At 41.4% G+C, this 19,431-nt stretch overlaps 2 protein-coding genes across 5 annotated transcripts; one reads left to right on the top strand and one right to left on the bottom strand.

The window, feature by feature from the left end:
* Window positions 1-902: 902 nt before the first annotated feature.
* On the bottom strand, window positions 903-11,181 carry KIN (Kin17 DNA and RNA binding protein). 3 transcript variants are annotated; one of them, XM_066550078.1, is made up of 13 exons: window positions 11,052-11,181; window positions 10,396-10,490; window positions 9,516-9,559; window positions 9,283-9,405; window positions 8,049-8,230; window positions 7,095-7,143; window positions 6,677-6,734; window positions 4,629-4,752; window positions 4,089-4,139; window positions 3,643-3,711; window positions 3,048-3,147; window positions 2,689-2,789; window positions 903-1,837 (listed from the first exon to the last, which is right to left on the bottom strand). In XM_066550078.1, exons 1-13 carry the CDS (start codon window positions 11,163-11,165, stop codon window positions 1,775-1,777), a joined length of 1,173 nt encoding a protein of 390 aa, XP_066406175.1. In that variant the 5' UTR covers window positions 11,166-11,181; the 3' UTR covers window positions 903-1,774. The 3 variants fall into 3 exon arrangements, with proteins under 3 accessions (XP_066406175.1, XP_066406176.1, XP_066406177.1); XM_066550079.1 differs by having other exon boundaries at window positions 4,629-4,749; XM_066550080.1 differs by lacking the exon at window positions 3,643-3,711.
* A 61-nt stretch (window positions 11,182-11,242) lies between these two features.
* ATP5F1C (ATP synthase F1 subunit gamma) lies at window positions 11,243-18,634 on the top strand. Of its 2 annotated transcripts, XM_066550075.1 has the most exons (10): window positions 11,244-11,347; window positions 12,579-12,613; window positions 13,514-13,645; window positions 14,001-14,205; window positions 14,646-14,789; window positions 15,162-15,226; window positions 15,832-15,987; window positions 16,998-17,094; window positions 17,906-17,943; window positions 18,496-18,634. In XM_066550075.1, the coding sequence occupies exons 1-9, from the start codon at window positions 11,304-11,306 to the stop codon at window positions 17,910-17,912; spliced, it is 885 nt and encodes a 294-aa protein (XP_066406172.1). In that variant the 5' UTR covers window positions 11,244-11,303; the 3' UTR covers window positions 17,913-17,943; window positions 18,496-18,634. The 2 variants fall into 2 exon arrangements, with proteins under 2 accessions (XP_066406173.1, XP_066406172.1); XM_066550076.1 differs by lacking the exons at window positions 17,906-17,943; window positions 18,496-18,634 and having other exon boundaries at window positions 11,243-11,347; window positions 16,998-17,098.
* Window positions 18,635-19,431: the final 797 nt, after the last annotated feature.

Raw genomic sequence — 19,431 nt, 5'->3', positions numbered from 1 at the left:
GTGTGTGTACCAAAAGCTGGATTTAAAACTCTGCTTTTTGAACACCTTATTAAAACACATTGGCCTCATCCTTGTCAGCAGCCCTAATTTAGGAAAGGAACTCAAGTAGTCTCCTTGCCCTTCCCAACTTCAGTTTCCTTCACTTAGGCACTAAAAGCTGGTACAGGATCTTTCTTGCAGCTGTGTCAGGATCAATGGTTTTGAAATGTCCCTTCAAGTTCCTCTTGAAGTGTCAGAAACTTCCTACAAATAATTTACTGCTTCTTTCAACTCACCCATCAGTTCTGGCCTCGACAACATCCTGCAGCAGCCACTTCAGTGAGATACCATTCTCTGGTCTTCTCCATACAACTTACAACTTCTCCACTACATTTACTCTAATTCATCAGGCTGCAGAATGTCAAGTGTAATTATTTTCAGTGACACAGAAGCTGCTCTCTTCTGTCACTTGCCCTCATTACCCTCCACAAACCTCCTCTCTCTCACTACCTGTTTTCTGGGAGAGAGCAGTGCTGTAAACACAGCCCAGGCTGCACAGAGAGCCTGAACTTACAGACAAATGTTTTGTGCCTCCAGTTTCATAAGTCTCTGCACTCTTTATGCTGATGTCCTGTGTGAGGCTGCTCCAGGCTACCTCAGACAGCAGCTGTTTCATTAAACCTCTGCAGACTTCCAGGTTTGTGCATGCTTCACCTGGAAACCAGAAATCAACCATTTGAGGCAATGAAAGGGAAAAGGTTCCAGAGACACACAATCTCCAGGTAATGGGTTTTAGTTTGCCCAGGACCACTCACATGGTTTTTTTACCCAAATAATGTGGTGCACCAACCCAGCATTTCACTGTGCTCTTTGGTGGACTTAAATCAACAGCATTGGAAAGGTTTGTAAGAAACACACTGGCCTAAGAAAGGTTTCCGTTTATTCCTGAAGTGCCTTAGAAATTAAACATTGTACAAAATGTGACACTTTTAAAAAAATAAAACAAGTAATGCTATATCATTTAGCATGAGTAACATTACTCATGTAGCACAGCAGCAATGGAAGAAAGGAAAAGGCTTTGGAAAATCAAAGGAGCAACCCCCAACTCATATCTGCCCAAGCTTCAGCTGGGATCCTAAGACACTCCACAAGTAACATCCATGAGCAGCTCCATATGAAGATGAATTCCATATCAGTATTATCAGGAGCCCTGACAAACCTGCTGGAGGAGCAATGACTTGCATTCTACTATCACTGCTGTGCTGATCAAAAATAAACTGGTGACTGCACATAATAAACCAGACCATTCTTACAGCATCCAGGAAATAACCCCTTGCAGCACTGGACTCTTCCCGCTATTCCCTTAATCCTTTGCCTTGGTCATGCACTCAGAAGTCCATTTTGGCTCTGGATTGCAAAGTGTGTTGTTTAAACTCCTCTGGCTCCAACACACTCTGCCTCCCTGTAGCTAATTCTCTCTTCAGAACCTGCCCACATACTCCAGTTTGCAGCTCTCTGCTACATTTTACAAAAGGAAATGGAAGCAAATATTATAACTTTGATATAAAATCGGATGAAAAATTTCCACTGATAGTATTTCCATAAACATTTTATGTAACAAATTAATAGCTATCTTTAAATAAATCAAGTTTGCTGTTTTTTAATATCTATTTACATTATAAATACATACACACACAATTAAAACCCTGACATGGTAGAGTCTTGTGTCTGCCTGAAAGATGTCAGAAAGAAGGTTTTGAGAACCAAAATCTTCTCTGATGTATAATTTAGCACCTCAGGCAAGTTTGGAAACATCTTCATACTGGATATCTTCAACTCTGCGTCCTTTTAAAGGTCCCTGGAGAATGACAGGAAAAAAATGACATCACAACATAAAATTGTTTCTTGAATTCCCAACAGGGAGATTACAGTAGGAGAGGTAAAGGGGATTTGTTCATAATACAGTGTTCCTTGATTCATAGTTTTCAGCCTGACCAGAGAATGTGATAGGGCCTCAACACCATCCCAGAAATCCTTTCACTTTCAGTTTGCTTTTAGTACCAAAGTTCCTCCTCTCATCAGGGCATCTGCACAGTGTCTTCCCAAATCCTCCAGAATCCAACCTGGGCTTTGCACAGCCCTTCTTTGAATTGCAAGCTGTGTTTAGGAAGTTTGACTTTGAGCCAGTATCATCTGTGCTTTATCAATCAGTTTAAAAGATTGGTTTTGCAGAGCAGAATAAAGAAAGAGCCAAACAGAGATGGTGGCATGGTCTGATTATTAACCATAATTGTTAACAATAAACAAGACAACAAATGAGCACATAAAGCCCCACATCAATCTGGAAAAGGCAGGAGTAAATTCACATCCTTGCATATTTTGCATTTTTTACCTTCCCACAAAACAGTACCACAATAGCCATGTTCAAAATAAACACAAAAAATATTTTCCAAATCTCTTTCAAGTTCAAAACTTGCTAAATTCAGCACCCTATCATCTTTTTGAAGATTCTCTGCAAACAGCAAAGAATAAGCCCATGATAGGTGGGAATATGTGGGTGTTGATGGGTGGAGGGTGTCCACAGAACTTTGCACACCACAAATCCCACCTGTAAGGCAGGATTAAGGATAACATGGTTCCTTCTGAAAGCTCTCTGTGTACAGATGGAAAGCTCTCTGCAAACAAGAGCTTGCAATGTTGGATACTTACTGAGTCAATGGTTATTGTCACTGAAAACTTCTTCTCATTGATGGATTCCAAAATGCCTTCATTTCCCCTGTACCCACCATTTAATACCATCACTTTCTTGCCTGAAATAAAAATAGGAAAAGACTTGCACAACAGGGTTCCAAAACTCTGCTGAAAAGTTTCCCCCCATCTTTCTTATAAACCCCCTTTAAGTATTTGAAGGTGCTCTAAGATCTTCACAGGCTGAACAACCCCAACTCTCTCAGCCTGTCTTCTCAGGAGAGGTTATGGTGCTTTCAAGTGGATGAATTATAGTTCAAAAGAACTGAAACATAAATTTTGCAGTGGCAGAAGCTGAAAACAGAAGGAAACAGCTGTACCTGGTGCTGGTATTACAGTTTCTAGATGTGTCTGATCAAGCTTCAGCTTGTCCCCAGAGTCAATCACCTTCACAACTGCTGTGTATTTGTCAATCACTTCCTGTTTGGAAAGGCAAAAGCCAATCAGAAATACCAAACATTTTTCTCTAAGTTTACATTTCAAAGTTAACAAACTTTGGCATTGTGACTCTGCAATTCTGCATTTTCAAAACCAGCAAAATGCAAAGGCTCCAGCCTGGAGATTTTGTGTGCAAAAGAGATCCTGCAGCTTAAAATATCAGTGCAGAACTGACTAGTCTTGGGTTAAAGTCCGACTGCACTGCTGTTGTCACATCCCATGGATACAGGGATTATTCTCCAATAATACAAAGGACAAAGCTATGCTTAAGAAAAGATCACTGAATAGATGCCCTTAAACCAATTCAGAGGCTCACTGCCTGTCCAGAGTAAGTCCCAATACAGGTGAGGTGACATTTTAGTCCTCAACAGTGTTGTCTTAAGGCTGAACAACCTGCACAATGAAACAAATCTTCCTAAATCATCTAATTCCAAAAAAGCCAAACCAATGCCACATGTTCCCCATGGCCCACCTTACCTTAACAACTGCCTTCTTCTTGTGGTATTTCTCTCCAAGCTTTTTTGTTACAATTTTTACAATAATTTCCTGGGAGATTTGAAAGGAGAGAAAAAATAAAACTAAGTTCCAAAACATGCAAACAACTCTGCAATCTAAATTAACAGTACAGCACAGTGCAGGAAACAACAACAGCAAAGATGTGGCTTTCAGGAATTTGTGTATATTGTCAAATTACTGGCTCAAAGTAGCATCCCTCAAAACTTTTTTGGGTTTCTTTGACAAATACAGTTATACTTGAATTCACCATCTAATGTGATAGCCCACAATGGGTCAAGAGCAGGAAAGGGAAAATAACTGTGAATTTAGTTTGCAATCTGCTTTTGGATCTTTACACTAATCAAAAATGGCTTTAGAAATGCAGAATTGGCTGTATTTGGTAGAATACTAATTTTTAAGTCACTTACAGGCTGTAACCAGTAGTCTCTTCGAGATGTTCTTTTCTTCTCCTCTTCAAGCTAAAGAACAACAAATAATCACCATTTACTTCCTCTTTCCACTGCAGCTTTCCCATGCCTTGGAACAGCTTTGAACCAATTCTCCAGCCCCATGTCATGTGGGGAACAAAAACAATCCCCAAACCCTAAAGCAGGGTAAGTCAGTATAGTCTTGCCTCATAAATCCATTGGATGACTCCAGGAACTCATGACAAAATGATGGTGATTTGTATTTTTTTTTTTTGGCAAGTTTCTAGGTGTTTTCTTCTCTTGCAAAATCTGTATTCCTTTACTTCCCAACACCTCAGTCATCTGGGGAATAGGCAGAGTTGAGCAGCCAGTTTTATGAAGAAATGTAACCAATTTTATAGGGAAATGAAATTATTTTGCCTGGTAAGATGTGAAAGTTGGAATTCCACATGAACTGAAGGTCTGAGGTCACTTCAAAGGTGAAGTGGACATTATCACATGCACAGGGGCACACAGAAACAGATCCTGCATGATTATTACCTCCATGATCTCATCCAGTGCAGATTTCTTCTTTTTCTCTTTGGACTGACCAGAGCTATGAGCTACTTCTTTTCTTTTAACTGCCCCCTCCACCATCTTCAGTGCATTCTGTCCAAGGACACTGCTGAAAAAGTAAGATGGTGTTTTCACAGCAGATCTTACATTTTTTTTCCTCTACCAAGATGCATTTGAGGAACTGGTTGTGCTGCTCTGCTCTGCTTGATTTCAGTTGTCCCAGTCCCCTTGCAGACCCTACACAGCTCCTCCTCTAGAACTGGTCTCCTTGGGGTGCAAACTCCATGTCCACTGAGGGTCACTGCTGGCAGTCCAGCAGAATGGACACAACCCCATGACCAGGTCACCACTGCACAAACAAAAAGCTGATCAAGGTCTTGAGTTCAATAAAGAAGACAAAAGCTGGTCTGCAAATAAGGTTTTCAAATTTGAAAGCACAAACTTTAGAGAAGCCACCTGGACAGAGGAACTCTCAGACAGGGCAGATATCTAGAATTCCTTCCAGACAGAGATATTGAGCCTATCTGGCAATGGGAGAAAACACCCTGGAATCTATAGAAAAGAGCTCCACACTCCGCAAACAAATGTCACTTTCATAACCATATTCAAAACAGGCAAACAGCCTAACTGTGGAGAATAAAGAGCAAGCAGCAGAAAAAGTTACATCTCAGGGATCAGGGAACATCTAGGTAAAGTGAGAACTGCCACTTTTATAACAGGCATTTGAACACAGTAAAAAAATTTAGGTATTGTTTTAACCCAAAAGATGAAGGCAGCTGCTCTGAGGTGAACAGTGATGCAATAATTAACATGGCCTTAGGACAAACTGCATCCTGTGGTGAGGATGTTGGATATACTCCCATGGGAATGAAGAAACAGGAATTGCAGTAGAAGCAACTTTAAGAGAAAAACTATAATTCAGAGAAAATCTGAATAATCAAAATTGCACATTAAATCACAAATCAAATAGCAAGTACTTAAAAAAAATCTCATAAAGGGCAATATACAATTAAAACATAACTGCAGTGTCCATATTTAAGAAGATAAACATATCCAGCTGTGAACTTACTACAGTACCATTTCAAAGTTTACAGATAAGTATTTAGTATATGCTGTGAAGAAATGAGACTACTTGATATATGATTTCACATTTGGCCAAATTTTAGCAAGGACCTGAAGTATTCCTCACTGAAACTATTCAAGTGAGAGTCCGGATTAAGTTTCAGAATCATCTTAAGCACAACTCAATGCTTAGGGATAATTTACAAGTTTTCCTTAAAGCCTGCAATCTGTCTCTATTATTGCAAAGAGCTGCTTTACTGTCTCATTTTCTGCCTGGCATATATCCCATCAGATACCTTATCTAAGAGCTGAGTGAGATGAGGGAAAAGCTTTCTTTTTACCTGGAATACATTTAATTACAATATTGCCTTACATGAGAAGATGTACTGCTCATCAAACAGTTCCCCAGGCTGCTGTAAGTCAGTATTATTTGCATTATTGATCCCTTTTGTCCTGCATTGCTTGTGGTTACACGATGACAATTAAATTCCAGAGCTCTGGGAAGATTTATTTCAGGCAGATTTAGCTGCTTAAACGATGACCAAAGAAAGTATTGTCTCCAATTAGACAGGACAATCAAACCTTTTAGGAACCAAAATTAACCAGTCAGGAATATCCATTCATAGAAGGCAGCTGGGAGTAGATGGCATCACTGCAAATGCTTTGGTTGGATCCCCTTCCCATCCTCCACAGAGGAACCTGTAACTCACTTTTACTTTATGGGCATCTGCCATGAAGCACAGAGAATTCAAGAAGGCTCCTCACAGCTCACATTTAAGATACACCCACTCATCCATTTCAAATACAAAACCAACCATGAAGTCACCTAGTCACCCTTCTGAATACCAAGAAAGGATGAGAGATTAAACTCCAAATATCTCAGGACAAGACAAACCTTCCTGCTCATACAAATTCCATTGTCATAGAAGTGCTTTGTAACAGTAGAGGTTGGCCTTAAATTCTTTTCTCACCTTGTTTTAGAAGATGCTGCGACTGAAGTACTTGCTCCTTTGTTTAAATTAAATGTAACTAAAAAATAAAGAGACATTACTCTATTTCTATCTTTAAAAATAACTGCATTAAAGGATGCTAACAATTTTTAAAATCTGCAACTAGAAAAGAATAACAAATTTGAAAATATTTACTAATCTATATTTTGGTTTAGCTTTTAAAGTAAATTAAATTTTGTAATACAGAGTACTCTGCATTTCCACATTCTAGTGCTCTTTAGAACTGATCTCAAAGCACTTTATGAAGAACCAAGCAGGCTTCAATGCTCATTTCATTTGAATCAGCTCCAAAACTTCACAAAATTTTCTGATTTTCACTTATTTCATAGAATCAGTTCCAGCAGGTTCTAGAAAATTACATCCATCAAAATCTAGTTACCTTTTTCTTCCTCGTTTTCTCTATTCAGTTCAGTATAGACTGGCATTTCCTGCCAAAAAACACAAAGCACATTTAAAGAATCAAAGAGAAAACTGAGTCAAGATATCATAATCATTGATTAGCTCTCAGTATTACAGACAGTAACTGTAATATTCAAGATGGCTTGATTAGTGAAAGATTAAAATTGAAAACATAATCTCATGACAGGCTCCTATGCATAACTCACCAATTAACAGAGATGCTGCCTAAACTTGCTCAATTCCAGCATAAAAGTCAAGTGGCCTTGCTGCAGCAGTTTCCTCTACCTGAACCAGCATGATCCGACTGGTTTCTGGACAGACTGATAACTCAAAGAAGGAAATTCTGGTATCTTTCCAATTTTTCAGCACCAAAGGCTCAGACCATTTAAATTTCAATTAGCTTTAAATTAAGAAGCAGGCAATTGTTTACAACAGCATTTAAATGTACCCATCAATACCCAGGATCAAATAAATGGGAGATTTTAGGCCCAGGCAACATGTATGGGGGTCATGGCATGATGCCAAGTAAACAGATCCCAAATAACCACACCAGCACCACCAAAATAGAACTTTTCACTATGTGAACTTGATTATGCCAGATCCCCCTGGTTATGTGTCTCAGCCTCCTCAGTGCACCAGGTACTTGTTATCTGCAGCCCTATTAGCTGTGAAACACCATAAATGAAGACATGATGCAGCTTAATGGATTGTTTGCTCCCCCTTCCTAAACTCAAGAGTGATTTTTAAGTCACTAATCACTAGAAGAGCAGTAATTATTACTTCCTTAATACTACTGCAAGCTGGGTACATTGTGACTCCAAGTTAGGAAGCAAAGGAAATACCAGTCAAGGATTCCAGCAGCATCAAATTCCCCATTGACTTAACCACAAGGAGCTTTGGGCTGAAGTTTCACACACAGTGCAATTTTTCTCACCAGTTCTTTCCCCTCCAAACCTCTTCTAACTTGCTGCTCAATGAATTTAGCAGTCTTTTCCTCATCATCAAGGTCCTGTTTCTTCTTCCTCTCTTGCTCTTGCTGCCTGCGAATGGTCTCTGGGTCCCTGTCAATGTACTGAATGTACCAGCCCTTAGGGGTCTCATCAACCTTGCAAAGACCTAAAAAGTCAAGGCAAAACAAAGTGTTAACAATATCAAGATCATTTTTAGTCCATGTTTGTGGGAATCCTTAAAATCAGAGGGTTTTGGGAAAGCTGCAAAAGGCAGGCCTTAGAAACAGCAGAACTGCAATTAGAGCTAAGCAGTAGCCATAAGATTTGTCAGCAGAAAAGTGATATGAGACGTAGAAAGTAAGGACAAATAAAAATGTGTATTAATTTGTTCACTGAAGCAATGTAGATACTTCACCAGAGACAACACACCCCTTGCTGGGCTACTAAAACTGACTTTGAGTTATCTGTGCCATGTGTTTCTGCCCTCAGCTGCCCAGATCTGTTTGGACACAGGCCAGTGTACATCACAAAGTGCATGAAGTGTTTTACAACACTTTCCTTATTGAAGGAAATGTTTCCTTTCCACTGTTTTAACAAGGAAGAAGACAGAAATCTAACATGTACAAATGATACACACTCACAGTATCACACTAAAGGAAATATTGCAGCACTGTGCTATTGTTACTGAGTCTGGCTAGAGTGACTTTCCAAACACTCTGTAACTGCTGGATGTATCCTGCAGAACAGGGGCATCCAGAGCCAAAGTAAACTTTCTGTCACACCCCAGTGCCATTTAATCTTTCTTCCTTCCACTAAACATAGAACTGCAGCTCTCCAGCTTTAACCCTTCCACTAGACCAGGAATGAAAATAACTGCTTGCATCCTGTCAGATGTGGAGAGAATCTGTAATTTTTAAATGGCAGAAGCTAAATGTTAGAAGTTGATTTAGAATTTAGCAATGTATCCAGTAAATACAGACCAGCAGATGAAAGAAGGAAAGGCTCACAACTGATGTACTTATCCCAGACTTCTGACATTTTCCACAAGCAAACTCCTAATGGTTAGCACAGAAATATGTTTGGAAATCTTTTAGTGTTATATATAGAAGGGGAGGGGAAGAAAGAAAAAGAATTAACATAAATATTTACTGATCAATTATCAGGAATTCAATTACCCAATAATTTTAAGACTTCCCAACCCTGAGCAGGTGCACTTACCTTCTCTCCCCAGCCATTTTGTAAAATCAGTCAGTGTCTCCCACTGTGTGGCATTCATGTGGATGTGCTCTCGATGGCTGATGTACTCATTGTACACAATATTATTGTGCACTCTCTTTGTTCCTAAAATACAAATTATTATTATTATTACTACTACTACTACTATTATTATTACGTGGCTTGCACTGAACCAACAAAAGACACTAAAAACAAGCAAACAGTAAAATATTTACCAAATCGCCTCCTGAGCAATTCTAGGAAATCATTTCGGAATTCCCTTAGAAAATAAAAAAAAAAGTATTTTTAGTAAAATTTTAACAACTAAGAAGCAATTTTCTGTTGTCATTAACAATTAAATATCTGCAGTATAAACCTGATCATTCTTTTGAGCTGAGCATGACCAGCTCAGCTCATTTCCCTTTTTCAGTAGGCCAGGATTAAATACAGGATGAAACACAATATGATACATGCACACACTGTAAATGTCCAAGACAGGCCTCTCAAGGGGATAAAATGGAGCAGAGGAATCTCAACACTTCCCACTAATTGCTGGCATTTGATTACCAGGTGTCTTCCCAGGCTGACTGACACAGAGCACAGGGCAGGACAAAGGGCAGAGGAGTGGATGGGGCAGATGGATCACTCATCTCCCTGCTAATTCCAGGGCTGCAGCATAAAGCCTCACTTCAAACTCGTGCTGAGGACAGCTCCAGTCATCCCAGCTGTCATGTAGGTCAGCTGGATAAAGGCCAGGGAGAAGCTGGGGGATGTCAGTCCCTCCCCTGACTTGTTCTCTCTCTGTTATGGCTCTTTTAGCTTGTGTGTGTGGCAGTCACTCAGCAGGGACAGAAAGGTGATGTATTTGTAACACAGAGCAACTTTAAACAGGATTAAAACATGAGACAAAACTGTCAAATTTTACTAAAATTTACTTGAAATCTCCTACTAAAGTTTAAAGGTGGCATTGCCTCAATTTTCAATTACAAGAAGAGCTGACACTAACATGTATCACGATAAAGTGTCTTCAGTGGGGCATTATTGGGCCTTAGGGGTGTGGTTGTGCAGACATGAAACAGGGATGAAGATCTGGGTAAGAATACACAGAAAACTTACTCAGAGAAGTAATCCATGAATTGCTGAGGATTTTCAGAAGCCAGCAGCAACTGCCTCTGGTGGGACTCAGACATGCAATGACACTTGAAGCCATTCTATAAAGCAGAAATAAATACTTGGCTTGTCTTTCTCTCAATTTGCAACACTCATAGAATGAAGAGAGTACTAAAATCCTACAAATAAAATCCTACAGGTGTGATCGCAGCTCCCACAATGTTCCCCTCGATAGCACTAGGGACATTTACAAGGGAGACTGAAAAGACAAGGGACGACGGCTTTAAATTGATACAGAGCAGGGTTAGATTGGATATTGGGAAGAAATTCTTCCCTGTGAGGGTGGTGAGGCCCTGGCACAGGGTACCCAGAAAAGCTGTGGCTGCCCCTGGATCCCTGGAAGTGTCCAAGGCCAGGCTGGACAGGGCTTGGAGCAACCTGGGATAGTGCAAGATGTCCCTGCCCATGGTAAGGGGTTGGAAGCAGATGATCTTTAAGGTCCTCCCAACCCAAACCGTCCTGTGATCCCATGAGATCGGAGCTGTCACAAGAGCGGACCCCAGTCAAGGGGCCCTGATCCCGGGAGAACCGGGACTGGGCGTCCTCAGACGGAGACCGGAGCCGCCCGAAGGACCGGGGACCCCCAGCGCGCCCCCAGTTACCTCATCGCGGCACTGCTTCTGGCACATCTGGCAGTACCAGCGCAGCTTCTGCAGCCCCTTGGACTTGATGCGGTTGGCGATGGCCTTGGGGCTGAGGAAATCCGACTTGCCCATGATGCCGGTGCCGTACCCGGTGCCGATCCCGCCCCCTCCGGAAATGGCGGCGGCGCCCTGGAAGCGGATCCCGGCGGGGCGGCGCAGGCGCGCTGCGGGCGCGCTGACCTTCAGCGGGGCTGTGGTGGAGGCGCCGCCATGTTCGCCCGGGGCGCCGCGGTCGTGCTGGTCCAGCCGCAATGGTACCGGCACGGGCTTGGACGGGCGCTGTGGGCACGGGGGAGCGCGTCCCGATGGCCGGGGCGGCTCCGCGGGGTGAGGGGGGGACGGCTTCCCTCGGCCGTGCGGCGCCTGGGGGCGGCGGGGTCGCGGCCGCGGGCGGCCCTGAGGGGCTGTGGGCTCTGAGGGGTGGTGGCGGAGCCGGTACCGGGAGATGAGGGCAGCGGAGACCCGCAGGGATGGAGGGTCCGTCCTCGCTGGGTGGGAGCGCTCGGCCGGGGTGGGTGAATGGGACAGGCAAGGGTTAAAGGACAGGTTTCTACATGGCAGGAGACCCTGCTCTGGCCAGGAAATGGTGCAGCCTCCTCTGCGTCGTTTTAATAGTCTTTAGAAACGAATTGCGTTGCGTGAAGCTTTGTTTAAAATGATTTTACTTCTAATTTGCCCTTCCAATGCCCTCGTTTGCCCCGTCCCATTAGCCAAGGGAGTGGGTAACGCGTTAAACCTTTCTGTGTACTCGGCACTGCTGGCCTCGAGTCCTGGGCCAGTCCCGGCCCCTCAGTTCAGGGAGGACATTGAGGTGCTGGAGCGAGTCCGGAGAAGGGCAGTGGGACTGGGGAAAGGCCTGGAGCAGGGCAGTGGGACTGGGGAAATGTTTGGAGAAGGGCAGTGGGACTGGGGAAGGGGCTGGAGCCCAGGTCCCCTGAAGAGCAGCTGGGGGAGCTCAGCCTGGAGAAAAGGAGACTCGGGGTGACCTTATCACTCTACAACTCCCTGACAGCAAAGTGCAGTCAGGTGGGAGTTGGCCTCTTCTGACAGGCAGCCAGCGGCAGGACATGATTAACACAGGTTTAGGTTGTGCATTAGGAGCACTTTCTTCATAGAAAGTGTAATTAGGCATTGGAATGAGCTGCCCAGGGAGGTTGAGGAGCCACCGTCCCTGGAGGTGTCTGAAGAAAGACTGGATGTGGCACGCAGTGGTTTAGTTGATAAGGGGGTGTTCGGTCATAGGTTGGACTTGATGATCTCAGAGGTCTTTTCCAACCTAATTGATTCTGTGAAATTACACAGGTAGGGAAGGATGAAGGTGTGCATACAAGCCACAGGTCAGAGTGGCTTGTCTCTGCCACAGATCTTTTTTAAGAGACAGTAAATCTTTGAATTTTCATCACTCTGAAAGGGACTTGCCCTTGGGAGGTGTTGGTTTGTGGAGAGCGAGTGAATTATCCTAATCTCTCCTTCATCTCTTTTCAGGGGCCAAGTCAGGAATATGGCAACGCTAAAAGACAGTAAGTAGAGGTTTTGTCTGCTCTTGAGAGAGGGAAAATGTTGCAGAAAAAACATCTGTTAAAATATAATTCTGTTTAGCCTCTGTTGGGTAAAATGATTGTGATATATAACAATGATATATAGGCCTGTAGTGCTAATTACATTAAACAAGTGTCCTTCAGAAGCAGTAATTTAGATGTCTTTATAGTTTTACTCAAATAGATTTAAAAAATATTTTTGTCATATGTGCTAAACCAGATTTCTGCTCACTTCTAAGAGTGAGTTTTTTTTTTACCTTAGTTTCTCTTTTGTTTCTTTCCTTGTGCTTTTATGAAGCATTTTGGGGGAAAAAGGGATTGACTGAATGATTTTAGTGTGAGAATGCTTCCTTAAGCCATCCCTCATAGTTCTTATACAGGGATATTGCCTTGGAATTGTGCTTGTCTATGGGATACCTGTTTTGGTTTCTTTTTCCATTTATGTTTTTATAAATGTCATTTTACCACAGTCTAAATAGAGGAGGAAATTTTTTCTGTCTTCATACTATGGGGACTTTTTTGTTTATTTTCTCTGTCATCTGTGAAAAAAGACATTATACCTCAAATAATCTATTTGTGAAACAGGTAAATTTGGAAGCAAAGAGAATAGTAAATAGACTTCATGTTGGGATAAATATTAAATTAATGTTATGTCTGAAGAAAAAACATCTCTATTGTAAACATGAATTTGTGTTAGCTATGTTCTTATTGCAAATACCCAGGTCTCTTATGAGGTTTATTTGTGCACTGTTTGTTTATTTATTTCTTCTTCTTTGAGGAACAGGGCAAAATGTTTTTGGATGGCTCTTGCTGGCATTTTGTTGTTTGGGTTTGAGTCATTATGCCAGTACAGTCTGTGACCTTGAACTCTTAACCTTGCAGTCACCAGGCGTTTAAAGTCCATCAAGAACATCCAGAAGATCACCAAGTCCATGAAGATGGTTTCTGCAGCCAAATATGCAAGAGCTGAGAGGGAGCTGAAGCCTGCAAGGGTCTATGGAACAGGAGCTCTGTGTGAGAGAAAAATCTTGCACTTAATGATGGGGGAGCAGAAGAGGAGGTTTTCATACTGGTGATAAAATGCCAAGGCTTTTTAACCTTCCAGTAGTCTGTTTCCAAAAGAATTTGCACAGTGAACTTCACTGATCTGATCAAAGCTGTGACTGGCTTTGAATTTTTTCTTGCTCACATCTGGTCTGACCATGTGCAAGCTTGGAACAATTGCAAAGGAAATAAAATTAATCTGGATGAAATTTGGAGGCCCTTTGGTATTGGTTTTAGTTAGAATAATTCAGAGCATTTTTTATTACTTACTTGCTTTTTTGGCACCCTTGAAAAACGTGTAATGATCTTTTTTTTTTTTTTTCAGCTCTTTATGAGAAAGCAGAAATAAAGGCACCTGAGGACAAGAAGAAGCACCTCCTCATTGGTGTGTCCTCTGACCGAGGCCTGTGTGGTGCTATCCATACATCTATTGCTAAAACCCTGAAGAATGAGATTACCAACCTCTCAAATGCAGGGAAAGAGGTTATGGTGGTTGGAGTAGGTGACAAGATCAGAGGCCTGCTTCAAAGGTAAGAAGGATGGGGCCCGAAAGTTCAGTTTGGAGTTTTGTTTTCTGTGGTAGAAATTACAAGACTGTAAGATTGTGTGCCATTGGCAGGATTTTTTGCATTTAAGGATCCCATTGCATTTAAGGGAACTGTGTTAAATTCAAGTTCCTGTAAAAAAAAAAAACTGAAAAGTGGTTTTGATACACAATTTGGGAAACTGCTGCAGAGCACTATTATATTCTTGAAATAAAAGTCTGAAAGCTGGCAACTGATGCTCACATGTGTGTATTGTGAAGCTGTGGTAATTTAACTAAAGGCAAAGTTTCTTTCAGACCCTAATTCAATAAAATGTTTCATTCTAAACACTCCTAAGCTACAGTCAGTTACTTCTAGTAAGTCTTACTGCTCCTTGTACTTTAGAGCATCCCCTTGGTTCTAACACAGGTTTGTTGTTGCTGCAGGACACATGGCAACTATTTCCTGCTGACATTCAAAGAGGTGGGACGGAGACCTCCAAGCTTTGGAGATGCTTCAGCCATTGCTTTAGAGCTGTTAAACTCTGGGTATGAATTTGATGAAGGCTCTGTCATCTACAATCGGTTCAGGTAAGGTTGAACTGAAACTTCACTGGAAAAATACTGGGCAGAATGCTTCAGAGAGCATATTGGCCCAATGAAGTTGTATGAAAGCTGGCTGTGATTTGGCATATTCACTTCTTGATTTTGTTGTGTGTCAAGAGCTGGGCTGTTTTTTCTAGTAGCTGTGGTTGGAACTCCCTTTTAACTTGTGTATAGCTGTTATATTTACAGTCAACACATCATTATATCCACTTGTTATCCAAGATCTTTTCATCAGGGTTATCACAAAACTTTGTGGCATTGGAAAGCCAGAAGTTGTCTATTCTAATTTGATTTGAACCATTCAGTTTAGAGTCAGTTCAGTTGAACTGAAGAGCCTGTTTTGCTCTTTTTGTACAGGTCTGTCATTTCTTACAAGACTGATGAAAAACCAATCTTCTCCTTTGAAACTGTGGCTGGCTCTGGTAAGTAGGGAGCTAGAAACCACCAGTTACATGCAGTGATAAGTCACAAGAAAAGCACTCTGAAAATGGGAATATGATATTAAAACATCTTATTATGGTGCTTGTATCATAATTTATCTTGGCCAAGATCAATCCAAGGCTGGCTCACAAAGGTGCTGTGGGTCAAGGAGGTTAAAAGGAAAGGTGATACTAATTCTGGTTTGAGATTCTGTCTCAAGCAAGAATTATGCATATGTAAATTCTGTCAGTTCCAAAATTTTCATCATTGAATAGTCTGAGTAGTGAGTGACTTTTCACTGCTCACTAAAAATACCCCAGAATGTTTCTGCAGCACTGTATGGGAAGGTTAAACATAATATGGCGATAGTGTATTTTGCTTTGGTCTGACTTTCCTAATATTAAATTAAATTAAAACACATAAAATAGTTAACAGAATTATAACTAGCATAGAGATTCTAAAGGTACACATAATATGTTCAGAAAATCCCTCTGTGCTGCCTTAAATATTGAACCAGCCCAGCCAAGTCATCTTCTCCATGTCATTGTATTTTGCTGGAAGTAGTGAATCTTGGCTGTGTCTAAGCCTGCTGCTGCATGTTTTGCAGAAAGCCTGAGTATCTATGATGATATTGATGCTGATGTGCTGAGGAACTACCAGGAGTTCACGCTAGCAAACATTCTGTACTACTCCCTGAAGGAATCCACCACCAGCGAGCAGAGCGCCAGGATGACTGCCATGGACAATGCCAGCAAGAATGCTTGTAAGCTCCTCCTTGGCTTTTCAGGACTTCACTTGTTCAGCAGGAAAGTGCTGACCTTCCTTTGTGTAATACTTCACCTCAAAAATCAGCTATTTCCTATCTTAATTCCACTTCTAATTGTTGTTTGTTTTTTTTTGAGCCAGTTCAAGAGATTCTGTTTCAAACATGAACTGTATTTAGTCCCTGGAAAGAGGGATTGCTGCCAAGAAACAGGCCTAAGACTGGAAGTGAAATAACAGATCATTTAAAAGGCATATGAAATACTAAACTAATCTTGTAATGGCTAAATATTCTCTATTGCTCCTTTCATTTGGCTGCTCTGAGGCTTTCCTGAATTTTTATAAATCTATACTTGTTCACCAAATATAATTAGTGCAGTGCAATTTTAAGGTGGGGAAACTTGAACAATAGTTAAATACCATCTGTCATGGAGCAAGTAAAGAATATGTAAGTATGCTTTGGAAGATAGTGGTGATTGTGTGAAGCCGATATGATGTGCAGCTGGGCTGCCTGCAGTGGTAGGCATGGCTCTCATGACCAGCTTGAGAGAAAGAGGTGATACTGCTGTGTTTAGACATGATTGAGAAAAAAATAATTGAGAAAAATCTGTCTCCTTGAAGGAAAGAACAATGCAGTTAATTGACAGTGAAATCTAATTTCAAAGCTAATGATGCTTGCTTATGTTATGTTACAATAAGCTATGTCATGCCTGGCATTTACAAGTCTGCCAGCTGTTCTGCAGATGTTTAGCTGACAAGCTGAATTCTCATGTTTCTAGATTGTTTACTGTTAATTTTACCTGTAGGGAAAAAATGTCAGGTGCACTCTGGTATTTGGCACTATTTGCCACTTGCAAATACCAAGAGGCACTAAGCCTTGTATTGGTACTTGGTATTTGCAGTAGTTTACAAGCCACTTGGATATTGTGCCCATAGAGCCTCTCTGTATGTGCATTTATAGACATTTATACACTGATTTTGTGTTTAAACTCCATCCTTGCCTAATTCCAGCTGAGATGATTGACAAGCTGACCTTGACCTTCAACCGCACCCGTCAAGCCGTCATCACCAAGGAGCTCATTGAGATCATCTCTGGTGCTGCTGCTCTGTGAGTATTTGTGTGAAGGTGCACTCAGAGCTCTTGCAGTCATGTGCTGCTTTGTGCCAGGGTAACAGGCAGACTTTGGGATTCCCTAAAACCAGAGGGAAGGCAGTCCCTGGCATGGCTCCCAAGCTTTTCAGCTTTTGCAGTTCTACTAACCAGAGAGAAGTTTGGCAGTTTTTTCTGATCAAATGTAGTTTAAAAGCTGGTAAAATAGATCTTCAGCCTCACCATGCATCCTTGCCTAGAGAGGTGAGGGTTTTCCTCCTGGCCTTTGGTGGATTTCCTCCCTCCTCCCTTTTACCTGGACATTTCCTACTTTGCCTGGTCAAATAGCCCAGTAGTGTTGAGTGGGGGAGAGCAAATGGCGTGACTGAACTGCTTTTGGATAAATCAAGTGTTCAGAAGCTGAGAGTTTGGAGCTGGGTTTGCAAGGAGGGAATTTCCAGAATATTTTCATATGGAATATGTATTTTACTTGAAGTTCAGTATTTTGCTTGTTTGCCTGAGGATGAGGTTTTGTGCAGGTGTGTGCTGCAGGTTACAAATGTGTGGGCTTAGACCACAATTTGTAACTGCATGTAGCTCATGTGTGTTACTGTAACAGTTAAAAATTTCTGCTCTGTATGGAAATACACGTGTTCATATCCTGTGCATTGACAGAATGCCTGGAATATGGATTTTATATGATTTTGGTGCTGTATTGTCCTCCTCACAATACATTTGTGGTCAGAAATCCGTGCAGAGTTTTGCCTGAATTTGCATGAGTTGCTTCCTAACCTGCTTGTTTTGTTTTTTCTCGTAATACCATAACCAGGGATTAATCGGAAAAAGAGGTTCAGCCAAATCCAAGAGGTAAAGTTATGTCACAGAAACTGGATTGTGTTTTAAAATGAATTAACACAGGAAATAGGGAATCAGATGAGGAAGTCAGAATTGAGTGGTCTTGGTCAGACATAAACTTTTCTTCCTAAACAGCTGTGAAATTGGACGTTTTTAGTTTGAATTTTTCCAAAGAGTTCTTAATTTTCAGTAATTTTAAGGAAAATATGTCCATGGGGGAATTATCCCATATGAATTATAATTTTCTGTAGGGTTTTTTTTGTTCTCTATTATTGGATTAATTTGCAATTACTGTTTGAATTTTTGCATCGTGGCCTGACTTAATGCAATTGCTTAAAAATGTCTGCATATAAGACATACCTAAAGAGGTTTCTGTACTAACATGAACATATTCAAAATCTAAAATGTAATTAAAATTTCAAAATTTAAAATATAAGAAAAAAATAGATTTGATGAAGAGTTCGGGGGGTGGTGAGGAATATTAATGAAGTATTCAAACTGGGGAAGATAGCAGTTTAAAAAAATTGATGAAAGGGTTTTAATTTGTTTCAATCTTCTTTACAGATGAAGAGGAGCTCTTCTGAGCATATGTGGTTTAGCCTGCCTGTGTCTGTGTTGACAAGACTGCTCTGTTATCTTGTGAAGAAGTGAAAAGCCCCAGAAATCTGTAAATTCTTATAATAAACCACCTCCATGAAACAGATCCTTTTGATTGTCTGTGGAGCAAATGCTCTTGGAGTCTAAATATCTGGGTTGGGCTTGGGTGTGCTTTGAAACTTTATTTTTTAAAAGTCTATGCTCTACACTTTTAATTTATTTGCCACGTGAAACATCTAAATGGATGGGTTTTTGAAGAGTGGAAGAGATTTTCTGACTTCACCCTGGTTTTGAAAATGAAGTGACCTATTTTGGGAGGTACATTGCATTGTGGGCTGAAGGAGGAGACTGGAATAACCTCTGCATCACACAGCTGGAACACTGATCTCTCTTATTTTCATTTTGTATTGCTACTGTTTGCAGATGTTGAATTTTTCAAATTAAGTGATGTGATTAGGTGAGTCACTACAGAGGTTCAGAATGCACAGTTTATAGGATGGTCAGTGTGTGTATAGAAATGTAAATATCAGAGGGCTGGGGCACCTCTGCTTGGAGACACCCTGAGAGTTTTGCTCAGCCTGGAGAAGAGAAGGTCCCAGGGAGACCTTTCAGCATCTGAAGGGGCTCCAGGGGAGCTGGGAAGGGACTCTGGATAAGGGCATGGAACAACAGGACAAGGGGCAGTGGATTTAAATTGATGGAGGGCAGGGATGGATTGGATATTGGGAATAAATTCTTTACTGTGGGGGGGTAAGGCCTTGGCATAGGGTGCCCAGAGGAGCTCACACTGGTCCCAGTGTGGAGCCTTGAGGGGCACCACCCTCACCTTGAGCTGTTAACCAAACCAGGAGCTTCAGGACTTGGTTTGGGGTCCAGGTCATCTTCAGGCTGCAGATGGGAGAT

The sequence above is a fragment of the Molothrus aeneus genome, chromosome 5 (assembly GCF_037042795.1).
Source record: "Molothrus aeneus isolate 106 chromosome 5, BPBGC_Maene_1.0, whole genome shotgun sequence".
Classification (NCBI taxonomy): Eukaryota; Metazoa; Chordata; class Aves; order Passeriformes; family Icteridae; genus Molothrus; species Molothrus aeneus.
The sequence above is the reverse complement of the archived record's forward strand: the minus strand, read 5'-3'. Positions and strand labels throughout refer to the sequence as shown.

Coding starts and splice junctions, on each gene's coding strand:
- KIN (XM_066550078.1), bottom strand. CDS start 11,165: ATGGGCAAGTCGGATTTCCTCAGCCCCAAGGCCATCGCCAACCGCATC. Junction 4,140..4,628: donor CACTGGATGAGATCATGGAG/GTAATAATCATG, acceptor GTTGTTCTTTAG/CTTGAAGAGGAGAAGAAAAG. Junction 3,148..3,642: donor AGAAGAAGGCAGTTGTTAAG/GTAAGGTGGGCC, acceptor CTTTCCAAACAG/GAAGTGATTGACAAATACAC.
- ATP5F1C (XM_066550075.1), top strand. CDS start 11,304: ATGTTCGCCCGGGGCGCCGCGGTCGTGCTGGTCCAGCCGCAATG. Junction 15,227..15,831: donor TGAAACTGTGGCTGGCTCTG/GTAAGTAGGGAG, acceptor CATGTTTTGCAG/AAAGCCTGAGTATCTATGAT. Junction 15,988..16,997: donor CAATGCCAGCAAGAATGCTT/GTAAGCTCCTCC, acceptor GCCTAATTCCAG/CTGAGATGATTGACAAGCTG.